This window comes from Syngnathus typhle, linkage group LG8 (assembly GCF_033458585.1).
Source record: "Syngnathus typhle isolate RoL2023-S1 ecotype Sweden linkage group LG8, RoL_Styp_1.0, whole genome shotgun sequence".
Lineage (NCBI taxonomy): Eukaryota > Metazoa > Chordata > Actinopteri > Syngnathiformes > Syngnathidae > Syngnathus > Syngnathus typhle.
Window position 1 is genome coordinate 1082325 of NC_083745.1, and position 17685 is coordinate 1100009.

At 46.1% G+C, this 17685-nt stretch overlaps 1 protein-coding gene across 2 annotated transcripts; it reads left to right on the plus strand.

Moving 5' to 3' along the window:
* Positions 1-139: 139 nt before the first annotated feature.
* On the plus strand, positions 140-16898 carry zswim8 (zinc finger, SWIM-type containing 8). 2 transcript variants are annotated; one of them, XM_061284437.1, is made up of 26 exons: positions 228-1017; positions 1279-1432; positions 3219-3313; positions 3521-3693; positions 4092-4199; positions 4668-4749; positions 4858-4978; positions 5488-5689; positions 5980-6155; positions 6531-7731; positions 8501-8632; positions 8812-8991; positions 9206-9389; positions 9590-9688; positions 10004-10128; positions 10946-11195; positions 11615-11752; positions 11957-12179; positions 12412-12701; positions 12871-13094; positions 13269-13763; positions 14041-14215; positions 14291-14452; positions 14755-14874; positions 15496-15674; positions 16496-16898. In XM_061284437.1, the coding sequence occupies exons 1-26, from the start codon at positions 840-842 to the stop codon at positions 16697-16699; spliced, it is 5670 nt and encodes a 1889-aa protein (XP_061140421.1). In that variant the 5' UTR covers positions 228-839; the 3' UTR covers positions 16700-16898. The 2 variants fall into 2 exon arrangements, with proteins under 2 accessions (XP_061140420.1, XP_061140421.1); XM_061284436.1 differs by having other exon boundaries at positions 140-1017; positions 14041-14452.
* The last annotated feature ends 787 nt before the right edge of the window (positions 16899-17685 follow it).

The window sequence follows — 17685 nt, forward strand, 5'->3', positions numbered from 1 at the left end:
TTGCAAAGTTTTTTTTTTTTTATTCACAGACTTCTCAAGTCCCCGCCCATTCTGACAATCTTTCTGGTCGACCTATCTGAAATCCCTTCATCGTATCAAAACGGAAAGGTTTGAAGGTATCTATCACCGATTATCTGACCTAATGACAGGTGGATACCCCCTTGCAGTTGTATTCTTTGTTTCTGATGCGTTGTGTTTTTGTTATTGTATTGACTATATGAATAAAGCTTCCAAAAAAGAAAACGACGAAGAAGAAAAGAGAAGACGAAGAAGAAGAAAAGAGACGAAGAAGAAGAAAAAAGAAGAATAGAAACATTAGTCTGGTGGTGACTCAAAAATTGATAAAAAAAAAAATCTAAAACAAAACATTTGCGGCACAAGCTAGACACCTTGTTTTTCGACGCGGGAACACTTAAAACGCCAAAGGGACGGAAACGGAAAGCGTCATTTTAGGTGGGAACGAGACAACGTAAAGGGATAGCCTGTCGAAAGCAAAAGCTGAGATTTCGACGGAATGGTCTAAATGTGTGAAGGAAGTCTGTATAGCACCAACGTTGTCTTTGCATTGAGGTAAATACCAGTTGTTTATTTTAATATTAGGCGTAAACTGACCAACCCGCAATGGTCAATTCTTCGAGACTGTAACCGGACAGGTCCTCCGATTTATATAAACAAATGCTTAGAAACGCGTCACATTCCTCCCCGTCCCATGAAAACAAACAATGAAACCCCCAAACCAGTCCAAACATTGGATATTTTAGTCGATGGACGACAAGAAGTGAAGAAGAAGTCAAGTGACGGATCCGCCCGCCGGCGGATGAATCTTTATCGTCGCCGGAATGGAACTGATGTTTGCCGAGTGGGAAGAGGGGGAGAGGTTCTCATTTGAAGACTCTGACCGATTTGAGGAAGACTCTTTGTGCTCTTTCATTTCTGAGGCTGAGAGCCTCTGCCAGAACTGGAGAGGATGGAAGAAGCAATCTGCTGGAGCCACATCTCCGACTGCGAGGGCTACAGGTTGGGGAAGCGCTTTTATTGTCTATCCATTGAATTTTTAAGTTCAACTTGTGTCATTCTTGCTGCTGTCCTAAATGGTAAGTCTGACTGCACTGCATGAAACGCTTGGTTTTTTTCTCAGGCTTATGTGATGTACAGTCCCCTCTCGAGCTGGACAATATGGCGATACATAGCGTGAAGACGCTACAAATGTGTTTATCGTGCCTAATGTCATTTTTTTCCTCCTATGTCTTGTATTTGATCATTTTTTCTTTCTTCTAGATGGTCAGGTCATTCCATTGGTGGAGTTGTCAGCCAAACAAGTAGCCTTTCACATCCCATTTGAGGTGGTAGAGAAGGTTTACCCCCCTGTGCCAGAACAACTTCAGCTTCGAATTGCGTACTGGAGCTTCCCTGAAAATGAGGATGACATCAGGTGGGCTCATGACATACACTTAAAAATGGTACTTTAGAAATGTAATTATGGCCCCAAGCAGCAAATGCTGCGAGGTCCCAACAACAAATGGAATGATTCATTATTTGAATGGAGCAGCAAACACTGTGAGAGCCCTATTTATTTTTCCTTCCATAGTCGTCGACTCCATCAGTAACCTTTGCCGCGCCGCCGTCATTTGTCAGCGGCCATGGTATCCGTTGTCCAGCGTTAGTTCAACATCTTTTCAAGCCAAACCAAACTGTAATCGTCAGTGCACCGTGGTTATTTTTAACTGCGCTTCTGTCAACAAATTTCCCCTGTCCGTCAATCGTCTGTCTGTAAGTCAGTCGAAACAGAAAGATAGTCCAACGAATGAAATATCCTATTTCATTGAAGCCTTGCAAACATGATTTAGTCAACAGCTAGGTGCAGTGGCACTCTGACTACCTGCCGCTGTTTTAATTACTAAAACAACAAAAAACTTTACTTTCAATTTAGAATGAAACAGACTTCATGTTAAACGTGAGGAACCCAGATCAATTTGCGCGTGAACGCACGCACGCACCCACCCCTGTGCCCCGTGTTGAGTTCAGAAGTCTCACGGCATGGGGGAGAAATGAGCTCCTCCTCTTTTCCGTGGAGATGTCACTGAAGCTGCTCCTCCTCCTCCCGGAGAGGGTGCCGACAGTGGGCGGTCCGGGTCGTCCTTGATGGACAGCAGCACCCTGATCGACACCCGTTGTTCTACCGCCGTAGGACCAGGCAGCTTCGTGCCCACAATCGAACCCCTCTTCCTCAGCAGTTTGTCCAGGCGGGAAGCATCTCTCTCGTTGATGAAGAGGGCAGGGCGTTCGCCACAAAAGAAGGCTAAAACACCCGCAGCAGCATCGCATTGCAGACATTCAAGGATGCCAACCGCACACAGCAAAATATTTTTTTGTTGTAATTGTTTATTTTTCAATCGTTCACAGGCTGGCATTAAGCCAGCTGGAAGCCAGACGAGTCGCTGCGGAGTTGGGCTCTGACCGTCATTATTTTTGCCAGGCCTGGTGTGTATGCAAAGTCTCATGAATTTTCGGCCAGGTCCAAAACAGCATCATTTTGGTGCTGGGTTCATGTTCGGGCCCTAATAAGAATAATTGCTACAAAAACAATTGGGATCTCACAGCTGTCACTGCTCGGGGCCTATTAATCATTTCTAGAGTTGTTTGAAATGATTCTGTACGTGTCGAAACGATGGCTCTCAAAATGTTTCAAGACTTTTGCTTACGGTGTTTGCACTACTTCGTTATCAACTAGGCCAGGTATGAGCAATTCCGGTCCTTGAGGGCCGGTGTCCTGCACGTTTTCTATGTCACCCTGTTGCAACACACCTGATTCAAATGGTCGGATGATTAGCAACGTCTGCAGTAGCTGGATAACAATCCTGATCATCTGGATCAGGTGTGTTGCATCAGGGAGACCTATAATTATTTATTTATTATTAATATCATTATTGTTAGTGCCTTGTTGTTTTTATTTTGTGTCGTCTACTTGTATGTTTATCGTGTACTGTGTCTCGTCACCGTGGGATGGAGGAAACGGAATTTCGGTTTCTTTGTGTGTCTGACATATGAAGGGATTGACAATAAAGATGACTTTGAACTTTGAACATTACAAAATAAAGACAGCCATGATCACTAAAACATGCAGGACACCAGGCCTTGAGGACCGGACTTGCCCACCCCTGAACTAGGCGCTGCTTTTCAATTCCCTTTTTTTTAATGTGTACTTCCTCTGATTGCAGGTTGTATTCGTGCCTGGCAAACGGAAGTCCTGATGAATTTCAGCGTGGTGAGCAGTTGCACCGGATCAGAGCCGTGAAAGACCCTCTGCAAATTGGTGTGTATATTGCTGGACATGATTGACATGCATGAAGGCGTGCCGCACTTGTGCAATGCGGCTGAATGTGTGTGTGTGTGTGTGTGTGTTTCATTTTTGTTAATGTAACTATGTTTGGTTGCTCTGTCTAATGCTAAGATTTTTGAAAACATGACGTTTCAGCAGTTCACAGTGCTGATGTCTGTCCCCCCCCCATTTCTGTTTCAGGTTTCCATCTCAGTGCATGTGTGGTGCCCAGTCAGGCCGGACAGTCTAGAGGCACCTACAACGTGGCAGTAATGTTTGATCGCTGTCGCATCACTTCCTGCAGTTGTACGTGTGGTGCTGGGGCAAAATGGTGTGCCCATGTGGTGGCACTCTGTCTGTTCAGGATTCACAATGTAAGTAAAAAAAAAAGCATGGCTGACATGAAATATTTCAAGCAAATGATCATCATCATATTAGAAAGTATTTTTATAATCTTAATTGACCGTCGTACATCCCATCCCGTTGACCCTGTCGCCTTATCTAAAGCTAACATTGTCGAATATGGGTCTTAAAGTGAAGAGTAAAAAATTGGAGGGGCAAATTGGTGCTGTTGTTAAAGCCATCTTTTTTCATCTTAGGCACCTGGTTAAAGTCAAGCCTCTCCTTTTCCGACAGCACTTTTAAATAGTAATTGATTCCTTTGTTACCAGTCCTCCATGGAGCGTTTCCAGTTAGTCCATAGTCCAAAGTGCCGCTTGCCTCTCGACCGACGCTTGTCAGAGGGACGGCATAACTCTGGCTTTCTCGACAGGCTTCAGCTGTCTGTCTGAGGGCCCCGGTGTCAGAGTCTTTGTCCAGGCTTCAGAGGGATCAGCTGCAGAAATTTGCCCAGTATCTTATTAGTGAGCTACCTCAACAGGTATGTTTTCTTTCCAATAAAACAAATCATATCATTGGAAAGCAACGAAAAGGAGAGCATGCAATTGCTGCAGTAGTTGCAGGTGAAGGCTGAGAGGCTGATTAAAAAGTTGTCAAGGCTTATCAAATGATGCGAAAAGACAAGGAATGACATGTAGTCGCTGATGACCCAGAACCGGAGGTCCAGAGTATACTTCCTGTCTTTTTGTAATGTAATGTTCGATGTGTAATGTTACACCCGACCCCCCCACCCCCACCCTTTACGCTGCTATGAATTTGGAACAAATCCAATATGACTTGTCACTTTGACGGCGCAGTGTGGTCCGTGCCAGCGTTAGGGTTAGGGCAGGGGTAGGCAATTGCGGTCAGCACCGGCCGCCCCTCGACGAACGGAATCGCCCACCCCTGGGTTAGGGCATGCCAAGACCGTTCATGGTACTTTGTGCGTCGGATGGCTTTGTCTCTCCAGATTCTACCCACAGCCCAACGACTGCTTGATGAACTCTTATCCTCTCAGTCTACTGCAATCAACACCTTGTGTGGAGCTCCAGGTAAATTAGCCCAAAACATCCCATATATGAGAATACCACAAGTTGATCTTGCATGAACAGCAATTAAATAATGACAATAAACCAAAAATGTGGTGTGTGCGCTTGAAGACCCCACAGCTGGACCATCGGTTTCTGATCAGAGTACCTGGTATTTGGATGAATCCACTCTGAGTGACAACATCAAAAAGACACTGCATAAATTCTGCGGACCTTCACCTGTTGTCTTCAGGTTGTTTATTTCGAATCGAAGCACACTATCAAGGTTTTCGATTGTTGGTGAACTTTTACTGACTCGGGTTAATTCTTTGAATGATTCTGTCGCGCACATTCTGGATGAAGTTGAATCTATTCATCTTATTCTTGCCATTCTTTGTAGAAAGTGCAATCCATGCTAAGAAAACAATGCCTCGTTACTTGCGAATGGCGACACCGCCGATAGCCGCATGCATCGCTGCGGCCGATGAAACTGTCTTTTACAACTCCAGATGCAGTATAACGTGCTGTATCATAGCAACTACATTCCCAAAATGAGCTTAGTTTGACATGAAGCATTTTATTCCCACCTGTATGGTCAGAAGACACAAATCTAAAGGCGTCTGAAGGATGTCGGGCACGCATAGTCGTTGGTCCCCAATGTGTCCATGTGCGTCTTTAAGACCTCGACACGCCAATTCAATATCGGCGGCCGTTAAGTCGGACTCTGCTGTTAATCGCTTGTGCGTGCGTTTGTGTTCACAGTGACGTCAATTCCATGTATCTGTCTTCCACTGAGCCACCGGCTGCTGCCGAATGGGCCTGTCTGCTAAGACCTTTAAGAGGCCGAGAGCCAGAAGGCATTTGGAACCTTCTATCTATCGTCAGAGAAATGTTCAAGAGACGAGACAGCAACGCTGCACCACTCCTCGAGATACTCACTGAGCAGTGCCTGACTTACGAACAGGTACATCGTCCATGCTTGCGAGAGCCTGAACAGCGGCTCCCGATTGTTTGTTTTTCTAGGAATTATTAGGGCTTGCACCAGGAGCTGTGCGAGGTCCCTAATCTTTGAAATAGAAAAATTAGGATTAGGGCCAGAGGAGCGAAGACATTTATTTTGGAAGAAATATTTGAAGGGGCCGGGGAGCGATGGCTGCGACTTCCCTATTGCTGTTGTAGGAATTATTTTGATTGTGGTGGTGATTATTTGATTGTTATTATTTCTGAATATATGCCTGCGGTGTTTGTTTCCAGATCATCAGTTGGTGGTATAGTGTTCGGACGTCTGCATCACACAGCAGTGCCAGTGGACACACTGGACGAACCAATGGTCAATCGGATGTAGCGGCCCATGCCTGTGCCAGCATGTGCGATGAAATCGTGGTTCTGTGGAAACTAGCAGTGCTAGACCCCACTATCAGCCCCTGCAGGTCCGATGATTTGCATAAGCACATATGTGTATATACATTTTGTTTTTGCTCTGTCAACTTTATCCTCCCCTTCAAAAACAAAATCGACACATGCAACTCGAAATGGCCGTCCGTCTATGATTACAGCAATTGTTATTGGACTGGAGCGCTACGAACTTACTAAGCCTTACGAATGTACCGAACATAATGTATTCGAGTCCGAAGAATAACATGAGAATAGTTGGAGCTTCTGTTGACCCCAAAGTCCGTGTAAACTCTTAGCTGTACTACTCATGAACCTACAAACCTATCAGTAGGTAACACCGGTGATGTAATGATTGATTGATGTTTTTTTTCTTTTTCTGACGAAAATACATCTTGTGCCTTCGTTCCTAGGCGTCTGGAACTGGCAAGTCATCTGAAGCACCGGCACCTTAAAGTTATAGAGATAGTGAAGCGTGGGCAACATCGCAAGTCCCTGGACAAGCTCTTCCAGGGCTTTAAACCTGCTGTGGAGTCATGTTATTTTAACTGGCAAATGGCCTACCCTCTGGAAGGTATCACATCTTGTCACGCTGAAAAGAATACTGCCAACTTGTCCTGGCCTCGCGGAACGCAGCAACAGAGAGCAGCGAGAGCCTCTGCGGCGGCATCAGCTATCAGGGAAGCTTCGGAACTAAGAGGAGCAGATTCTCATTCGAGAGGAAGCGCTCGGTCGTCGTTTCAAGAAGAGGTTGTGGTGAGGCCAAAGGAGATGGTGCTAACCAAAAAAAAGACCATTGCAGTCAACGGAGGGGGAACTATGTTGGTTCGTCTGGGAGGAGGGGCTCTCGCACTGTCTCTAGAAGATGGAGAAGGAAAGTGCTTTTACAAAGGAACAGGTAGTGCCTCCGGGGGGAAGTTGAAACTGATGAAAGGCTTTGGGAAGGGGGGCATTTTAGGGGGATGTCAAAATATCAATGCTAAACAGAGAACCAGCAGCGAGGATAGCTCTCTTGAGCCAGACCTTGCCGAACTCAGCCTTGATGATGGCTGTAGTCTGACTTTGGGGGCCGAGGCAAGCAACACGTTTGAATATATTCCTCCAGCATCGATGGGGTTTCCCTCAAACGCTCCGCTGCCCCAAGAGTCGTCGTGCAAGGATGGCCAGATTTCGGATTGTAAACATAGCAGCAGTCATGCCACCGTAGCGTTCAAAGAGACAGACGTGGCCGTATTCGATGTTTCCGACCAATTCGAGCACCGGACGCAACAGGAGGACTCGGAAGAGACCAGAGGCGTCAAGCCAGTTCACGGTGACCAGCCGCTAGCCAATTCGTGCGATGGAGCTTCCGCCGAGCCTCTTGGTGGGCTTGAGGAGAAAATGCGTGCCGGAACAGAAGCAGAGAATAGAGAAGCCGCTGTGTGTGGAATTGCTCCAAAAGGAGCGGAAGCGTCAAATGGTGGTGGACTAGTTGTGTGTGAAGATGACTACCAGCTTTACTACCTGAGCCCTGCTTCAGAAGAGGGAGCATACAGACAGCTGGTTGACAGCCACGAAGACGGGCCAGACATCTTTGCAGGGATCAAGCCATTAGAGCAGGAGGAACGAATGGAGGTAAGTTGAACTATTATTTTGTGAGGGCAATGACTTGGTCTTCTGACATCAAGGTTGAGCACATGTACTATGTGTCTAATAATTTGAAAACTGGATGACAGTACATCCTTTGGCTCAAAGGTTATGTTGAAACCCCTCTCCCAGTCCTTTTGAATTCATGCTTGCTATAGCATGCTAACAGTAACTGTCAGTCACCCAGCCCTTTTAAATTCACGCTTGCTATATTATGCTTTCTCACCGGAGCCTCCATAACATCTAGCTGCCAATCCGTTGACATGATTATAAATGGAGACTTACTTCTCAACATGGTGTTCATGATGGGCACTCTGCGAAAAGCACAAAAGTCCAGTCACAGCACTTTGGTTGAGAACAATCCGTCGTTTGGGTCTGCCACGTTGGAGCGGCGTCTTCTGAGCCAACAAACGACCATATCAGTCCCCATGTGACGAATTACCGCTACTGCTCGTCCTGCTGCAATTGCTGCCGGATATAATGATAAAAAGAATAATTGTAACAATCTATGTTCCAATCCCAATCTGTCAGTACCCAAAGTACCAGGTCTCCAACATCCAGGGATGTGAGATCCCTTTCGAGACCCTTTTCTTTTCGTGGTGTTGCTGGAACACTTTGATGGCATTTCCGTTCATAAAGTTCATTACAGACACAAGTGATTTGAGTTTCAATGTGGCCATAAACAAATGGTTGTTAAGGTATGACTGGTTATGGTATACTTTGAATAGTGTGAGCCAAAATGCTGTTGTTCGGATAGGTGCTGTTTGCCTGTGCCGAGTCTCTACATGCTCACGGTTATAATAACGAAGCGTGTCAACTGGCCGTGAATTTAGCAAAGGAGCTCCTGGCCAACCCTCCGGACCTAAAAGTGGAGCAGCCACAGACTAAGGCAAGTGAGCTTACTTAGTAAGTCATTAAGCGGTCGTAGCGGCTACGACTTGTGATTTAGACTGTCGAGATTTCATTGTATCAAGCAAAAATGATTTCAAAATCAAATACATTTCAAATGTAGTATGTTTATTTCTAGGGATGTATAAAGGCCTCATCTTTGCCTTTGTATTTCTTTAGGGTAAGAAGAATAAAGTGTCGACAGGCCGTCAGACTCAGGTAGCCACCAACACCTTTTCAAAAGCAGCCTTCCTCATCACTGTACTCAGTGATCGACCGGAGCTCCATAACCTGGCCTTCAACACCGGGATGTTCTCCTTGGAACTCCAGAGACCGCCAGCTTCGACAAAAGCTTTAGAGGTAAATCAGCTACGGCTATTAAAACATTTCAGAAAATGATTTGGGCTTAAAATACACCATCACCATTTTCTTTTCTTTTTTCTTTCAAAATTCAAACTCAACACATGCATTTTTTGAGTTGGAAGTTTTAAACTTTTGGCCCCCATCTAACGCCATAAATACGAACGAATGTATTTCACGTAGAAGATGGACTTACTCTTTGTGAATTAACCAGGTGAAGCTGGCTTACCAAGAGTCAGATATTGTGGCTTTGTTGAAGAAACTTCCTATGGGTCTTCCGGAAATGTCGCTCATCAGAGAGAGGGCTGTGCAACTCCGAGATGGAAACTACTGTGGTTACAGACCAGTCCCTCCTCTCATGTTGGCCAGCTTTATTTTTGATGTCCTCTCTGCCCCGGGTAAGAACCGAATGGGGCTCAGTCTTTGTCTAGCACTTCCCACTTTTATCGTCATCTGTTTACGTGTTGCATTATTTGTTTTTGTTATTATCATCATCTGTTGAATTCTTGACAAATAATCTTCCTTGTCTGTCATGATGTCAAATAGCCTTACTGGGGTAGGTAGAAATTCCAAACAACCCGTTTTTGTCTTTGTCCAGTTGTCTCTCCAACTGGCTGCAGCTCCTCCAGTCGCAAGGTCAGCAGTGAAAAGCCGGGTGATGAAGAGCTTGGCTTTGATGCAGCTGTTTCAGCACTAGGTAAGTACATATGCTCTGCTCGCAATTGGCGGTATCTTCTTCACTTTGCACTTGAATTGGTAATACGTAGTGTCATTAGAATGAAGGCGTTTGTCTGTGCAATGTACTATAGCGATCCATTCTGCGGGCGGGTTCAACGGCTTTAGGAGAGAAAGGCAGACTTCCCTCTCCCGAGCCACTTTATCCAGCGGGTCATTAAATTGGGAGTCATAGGCTCAATCCCAATAGCACCACTTGCGTCTGTCTCGCCTTGTCCCTCGCACGTTTTTTTTTTTTGTCTTCTCCGGACCCAATCCTCTTTAATTGTGTATGCAGGCATGAAGACCACAGTAAGTGAAGCAGAACATCCTCTTCTTTGTGAAGGAACAAGAAGGGTTAAGGGAGATCTGGCTCTGGCCCTCATGATTACATATAAAGATCACCAGACCAAGCTCAAGAAGGTAAGAACATTCTGTGCTGACAAACATGTTGTTCAAGAGAGACGCTTTCATATATAGAGAGAGACAGACAGACAGACAGACAGACGACACATTGTGTACAGATGAAAATTCAACGTCAGCGCCTCGTTCGCAATAGCGGAAGCTTCCAGAAAGACAACATTTTCCTGTTCCATGTTAAGGGCACGGTTGTCCTTTGGATTCATTTAAGGCAGTGCTTCTCAATTATTTTCTGTTACGCCCCCCCCTAGCAAGAAGAAAACTAATCGCGCCCCCCCTCCCCACCGTGACTATCCTAACTTGTCTTGTAAGTCGTAAAATGTTGCACTGTCGCAAACGTGACAGAAGTAACAATGAGAGCGCCACTGCCCCCTGCTGTAGTAAACGCGCAATTACACTTTATTCTAGTACTGCCAAAAAAAAAGCCTGTTCCCCAGGGTCACACGCGCCCCCCCAGGAATAGCACCGCGCCCCCCAAGGGGGGCGCGCCCCACTATTTGAGAAGCACTGATTTAAGGGCAAAGAAACTTCTTTCACAGGTTGCTGTGCGCACTGGAACCACGAGAGAAATTGTACTCTTGGAAAGGTTCCAAGAACACAACCGAATCTAGTAGAGTAGCTGCTTTTGCTCCACTTTTCTCCGTCATTTTTGACGAACCGGATTCTTCTTAGAATGATCTACGACGCTAGCTATTTTCTCCGCTCAGCATTTGAGTGAAGGCCAAAGGAAATGTCACTTTGGTTGTTTGTACATGCTTGCATTTTCCATTTCCTTGCTTACTCAACACTATCCTCTCTTCTGTCATCTGTCCGTCTTCAGATCCTTGATAAATTATTAGACAGAGAGGGTCAGACACACAAACCTCAGACCCTGAGTTCCTTCTACTCCAACAAGCCCGCAGCATCCAGCCAACGCAGCCCATCCAAACACGGCCCTTCGACTTCGTGTGGAAGCACATCTTTCAACTCCACGTCTGCCGCCGCCGCCGCCGCATTGGCTCGCCAAGAGCCGGCGGATGAGCAGAAATCTGTGCAGAACAGCACTGCAGGACGCAGCGCTCCTAATCTTGGTAAGCATTGTGAGATGTGGTCCTTGCAAAATGTCATCATTGCCAATAGAAAGTCACAACCGTAGGCTCATTCAAATCACCATTCCCCAAATGGCCACATATCAAAAATTCGCCATTTTCCCCCCTAATATTGAAGAATTCACTTGTTCTTTTCTAATTTGTATGTATTTTAACCAATTTGTCTACTTATTCCAAGAACTCTACATTCTCCCACAAGACACAAGTATTTGGATTCATTCAGTTTTTCCCCCTCTAATTTCTACAGTTCTTGATTGCAATTCAAACCATTCCACCTATAAACGATTCAACTCATGTCAGTTCTTGATTCGTTCAAACCATTCCACCTTCTCCTTATTGCTGCTTCAGAGTATGTGTATTGATTTGTATTGTATCGTACGGCTTTGCTTCCTTCCATCTAGTCCCGGGAGGCAATCAAAGTGACTATCAAAGCGAGTCAAGCACATTCAAGCTTGACAACACCGTGTCGAGCAGAGTGGCACTTGGGGAACGCTGTGGATACTGGGGATCTCCTGCCCGACAGAAGAAGAAACACACTGGTACCACAGGCAATTGGTTTCATGCTTGATTCACCTTACATGTTGTATATTTCTATCGCAGCAGCACGGTTCACACTCAAACCCTAAGCAGCAGCACGGTCCACACTCACACCCTAAGCAAATACTACCTTGATGTTTTGAATTGTGTTTAATGATGACGATAACAAAGAATAGATTGACGTTTCATGTAATCTGCCCGCACAGGTATGGCAAGTATTGACAGCAGCGCTCCGGAGACGACCTCAGACAGTTCTCCCACTCTGAGCCGACGGCCATTACGAGGCGGATGGACGGCGACGTCGTGGGGTCGGGGCCAAGATAGCGACAGCATCAGTAGCTCGTCCTCAGATTCTTTGGGATCCTCCTCCTCTAGCGGATCAAATCGTGCAGGGTGCGGTGCCAGGGCCAAGAGCACGGACACCAGCAGGTAAACGCTGCCTGGCTGCCTGGCTGCCTGCCTGCCTGCCTGCCTGCCTGCCTGCCTGCCTGCCTGCCTGCCTGCCTGCCTGCCTGCCTGCCTGCCTGCCTGCCTGCCTGCCTGCCTGCCTGCCTGCCTGCCACAAATACTTCAACAATCAAACCTTTCACCAGGGATGTCACACCCTACCTGCGACGGTATTGTTAGATGATTCTAGATGTATTTTCCTCTCTGCATTTAGATACAAAGGACGTCGTCCGGAATGCCACGCGCCTCATGTCCCCAACCAGCCGTCAGAGGCTGCGGCTCACTTTTACTTTGAGTTAGCAAAGACGGTCCTCATCAAAGCTGGAGGAAACTCATCTACTTCAATTTTCACCCAGCCGTCTGTTAGCGGAGTGCATCAGGGACCTCACAGAAACCTTCATCTGTGCGCCTTTGAGATTGGCCTATATGCCCTCGGCCTCCACAACTTTGTCTCTCCCAACTGGCTGTCCAGAACCTACTCATCACATGTGTCCTGGATTACTGGTGTGTTTTGGTACATTGTGGACGGACGTGATGAGTGAACCTTTTGTACTGAAAGTGTTGACAGTGCCAATAACCAATTTGGGGATTTCAATTGCTGCTCTAACTCACTGTCAAGGTGTATGCTTTTTATTTTTCTTCTTCTCATTTGCCATTTACCATACCCTTTCAGGACAAGCTATGGAGATTGGTAGTGCTGCCCTCAACATTTTGATGGAGTGTTGGGATGGTCATCTCACACCGCCAGAAGTGGCGTCATTGGCCGATCGGGCCTCACGGGCGAGGGACCTCAATATGGTCCGTGCAGCTGCCGAACTGGCTCTCAGCTGCCTGCCTCATGCACACGCTCTGAACCCGAATGAGATCCAGAGAGCTTTGGTGCAGTGCAAAGAACAGGTGCTCTAATATTCCTTCCAACTGTTGTCAGTTTGATTGTCAAATCCAAAATGAGGCTGTGAAGGCAGACTAAAATAATATAAAGTTACAAATGGATGCAGTTAACCAGATTTTCTTTTTGGTCTCTTATATTATTATTATTTTTTTTTCCCTTCTCCCCCACCTTCATTCCAGGACAACACGATGCTAGAAAAAGCCTGTGTCGCTGTTGAAGAAGCAGCTAAAGGTGGAGGTGTTTATCCTGAAGTATTGTTTGAGGTGGCGCATCAGTGGTACTGGCTGTATGAGCATTCGATCATAGGAGGAGGCTTAAGTCAACAAAGAGAGACTTTGGGGCGATGTGGGGCCAAGGGATGCGTAAGCAGAAGGACCCCAGAGACCAGCTGCGGGGTGGGAACGACCAATGCGGAGTCGGCCGGAGTAGCAGTTACGGCGGCGGCAGCTATTGTACCAGTTATCTCTGTGGGTTCCAACATATATCAGTCCCACGGCATGTCAGGGCAGGTTATGGTCCATGCTCATACGCATGGCCTTCACCCCTACGCCACCATACAGACCCATCTGCCCACAGTTTGTCCCCCTCTTTGTTCCCCCCAATACTTGGGTCATCCTCTTCAGCACACACCAAGACCGGCTGTCTTTCCTGTGTCTGGAGGTACATACCCACAGGTGAGGAGGCTCTTGCTGTAATATGTTGCTAATTCATAACATTATAGTCTGTCCCTGCCTTGTTCCCTTACCTTTTTTCTCCCAGGTGAGGAGGTTCTTTCTGTAACATGTTGTTGTCGGTCTAATTCATGACACGATAGTCTGTCCCTGCCTTGTTCCCTTAATTTGTTTTACCCCAACCTGCTCCCCCCCAATTACTAATCGCCACATTCCTAACACAGCTGAGGGCAAGTTTCTTTCTTCCTTTCTCACTGCTGTGTTTTTGTCTCACCGACAGGGTATCCACCCAGCCTTTTTTGGTGCCCAGTACCCTTTTTCTGTGGCTACTGCTCCCTCGCCTTCCATGGCAGCAAGTGCTGTGAGCTTCCCTGCAATCCCCGTGCCGCCCATGACTCAGATTGCCTATCCCTATCATTCGGAGAGCAGTCTACCAATGAACTCGACTGTAGCAGGTCAAGACTGGCTGCGTTTGCTTTTTTGTGTACATTTGAGACCAAGAACTGACCACATCTGTCATCTTTTTTTAGTTGGCAATCTCCATACCGGCTCCACCTTTCAGGCTATCCAGGGTTCTTCGCTTTCCGCCCAGCCGAGTCTACTGGCGAGCACTTCCTACCCTGCAGAGGATGAACACCTTCAGCCAATCAGTCAGCAGGGCATGCACTATCTCCATTCTGCCTATAGAGTTGGTGAGAATTGTTTTCTCTTATTCAAACATTCTGTAAATGTTTCAAAAATACTAACTGTGGCGGATCTGTAGTCTATCATTTAGGCCTCTCACCAGCCGGCGTCTTTCTTTTGTTACAGCCCACTGTCTTTGGAGCTTTGCCTTTGTTTACTTGTTTCACTTGATGGTTTCCTTAGTTGGCGCTGTTGTGACTGCTAGCCTTTTCGCTGAGCCTATTGATTGCGCTCATGTCGCACACACGCTCTGCGGTATGAATGCTACTAGAAAACTGAATAACAAGAAAATTCCACCGCCTTTTCTTAGGTATGCTAGCGTTGGAGATGCTGGGAAGGAGAGCTCATAATGATCACCCAAACAACTTTTCCCGAAGCCCACCCTACACAGACGACGTCAAATGGCTTTTAGCACTTGCTTCAAGACTCGGTGAGCCTATTTGTTATAAGTATTTGTTTGGGTAAAATACATAGATATATAATGACAGTTTGCTAATTTCGTGTGCAGTGTATTATCTGTCTTCAAAATGTCAAAAATTGCTAGCAAAGCTTTTTATTTTGTCCAACACTGTTGCTGTGGCAATGCAATTTTCTTTAAAAAAGAAAAAAGAAAAAGATGCATATTTTCAAGGTCATAACAAAAACGTATGAAAGTTGGCACACACATCACACATGTAGTTTATCGTGCCTTACAAAAATGATGACTTGCATTCTGCAAATGAAACAGCCCCTGCTCAATGTTGCCAGGGCTGCGAGGGCCCTTTATACCAGCTGGCAGAGCTAATTAGTCTTTAACCTTTGACCCAACAAAAGACTGACCTTGTTGTTGCTCTATTTGTCGCTGCATATTAATACTACTGTACAAGTTTTTTTTTTTTTTTTTTTTTTTTTATTGACCGTGCTTTATAAATAAAGTGCTATTGTATTGCATGGCATTGTATGCTATGTGGATGCATTAAAAATACTGCATTGCCTGGCCATCACCGCCGGCAGCCTCCCTCAGATGTCAATCAAACTGTCTTGAGCAACTTGTCGTATTGTGTTTTGTCAGGAGTCAACTATGTGTACCAATTCTGCGTGGGAGCGGCTAAAGGTGTCCTGAGTCCATTTGTTCTACAGGAGATCATAATGGAGGCACTTCAGAGGCTGAATCCTGCTCATTTTCACACCCATCTCAGAACTCCTGCCTTCCACCAGCTTGTTCAGCGCTGCCAACATTCCTACCTGCAGGTATGGTACCAAAATTCCAAGGTTGCCAAAGAGGTGATACTTAGCATTTTAAGGTTAAGTTAAAGTCCCAATGATTGTCACACACACATCTGGGTGTGGTGAAATTTGTCCTCTGCATTGAACCCATCCCCGTGTGATTTTTGATCCATCCCCTGGGGGAGAGGGGAGCAGTGAGCAGCAGCGGTGCTGCGCTCGGGAGTCATTTGGTGATCTAACCCCCCAATTCCAACCCTTAATGCTGAGTGCCAAGCAGGGAGGCAATGGGTCCTATTTTTAGAGTCTTTGGTATGACTCGGCCAGCCGGGGTTTGAACCCACAACCTTCCAGTCTCAGGGCGGCGGACACTCTACTACTAGCCCACTGAGCTTTTCAGAGTCAGTAGATGAAGGAGCCGTCCCCAACCACTGCGGAGGGGCCTTGCGTGTTCCAGCGATCTGAGGATCTAGGTTTTCTGGGGCTTTGTGACACAGGGCAAACAGGTCAAAGACCCTTTTTGAAGAAAAACAGGAATAGAAAGCGTTTTCCCGGAGTTAAAATTGTTCTTTCAGGACACACGATGTTTTTCTCCTAAAACTTGACACTGCAAGTCAATGTTTCTATACACGCACGACAACTAAATCTGATGACTGTTATTGAATATTTTTTTTACTAGTAAATTTCTGCTCCAAATGGTTAGTAAAAGTAAAAGTATAGCATAGTAAAAGCTCCCAGCACAGTGCTTGGAACAAGGAATGGAGTCGACGAATCATTTCTGTGCTTTTTTGCTGAATTGTTTGACAATTAGCCTTTTGTTCTCCCCCCCCCTTTTTTTTTTTTTGCAGTATATCCATCACAGGCTCATTCACTTGACACCCGCCGACTACGATGACTTTGTCAACATCATCCGCAGCGCCAGAGCCGCCTTCTGTCTCACACCCGTGGGTGTTATGCAGTTAAACGATGTGCTTCAAAACCTGAAGAGAGGCAAACAGACTAAGGAGCTATGGCAGCGCATTTCCATGGAGATGGCAACATTTTCACCTTGAAGAAGCCATTGTGCATCACAATGGGCTGAGCCGGCCACATTCCAACATTTTATGTCGGAAACTTTGCTCCCATCTCACCCCCAGTAATATACAGTGGGCAAACGTGTTCACTCGAGGTTCCTGTTTTCTGTGTCAGACAAAATGCGTTTCTGACTGTAATTACATTGAAATATAATATTGTTTGTTTTTTTCCCTTCAATTTCTACTGAAAATCATTCATTAAGACAAAGCAGCCCCAATTCAAATCCGCGGGCAGAGTTAACTAAAAGGGAGTGGGCAGAAGAATTATTTAATTTATGTAAATCTATTTTGAGTGCGTGCTATTATGTCAACGCATAACAACTGTAAGTCTACTAAACAAAACAGCGGGTTGCAATAGAGTAGTGGTGTCGAGGGCCATATTTAGTAACGTGAAGGGGGCCGGGTGCCAATATTTTTTTTCGGTTCTCTTCCGGGGGGGGGGGGGGGGGGGGTCGTAATGCTAATGGGACGTCGAACGTTGCGCGATCGCTTCTCTTCCTTGGGGGGGTTGCTAATGGGACGCCGAACGCTTCGCTTGATTTCATTTGTGTGGCGGGCTCCATCTAGTGTTGAAACTGAGAAGTGCAATAGAGTTGAGCTCAAGCTTCTTGTGCGGGCCATATTCAATTATGTTTTCAGAATTTGCTGCGGGCCAATAACAACTGAGTTGGCCGCAGTTGGGACACCCCTGCTTTAGAGGCTTTGCAGCTGACGTCATCAGCCGCGCACATTAGCTTGACGGCCATCTTGCCGGTCAACATTTCAGTGCCGGTCAACGACTCTCACACGCTTTCTTGTTACATCTGCTGCTATTTGAGCTTGATAAACCAAACCTTAGCTTCTAGATTTCCGGCAAACATCCAAAAAGGCGATAAATGGATCGCGGCGATTCGTCGTGAACGATGGAAACCTACGATTTACACAAGGATATGCAATGAGCACTTCATATCAGGTATGTAAACAAA

Excerpts from the sequence above, each read along its gene's own strand:
- zswim8 (XM_061284436.1), top strand. The coding sequence starts at position 840 with ATGGAACTGATGTTTGCCGAGTGGGAAGAGGGGGAGAGGTTCTCATTT. Across the intron at positions 10,129-10,945 it reads ACCAGACCAAGCTCAAGAAG|ATCCTTGATAAATTATTAGA; the intron begins GTAAGAACATTC and ends GTCCGTCTTCAG. Across the intron at positions 11,196-11,614 it reads ACGCAGCGCTCCTAATCTTG|TCCCGGGAGGCAATCAAAGT; the intron begins GTAAGCATTGTG and ends CCTTCCATCTAG.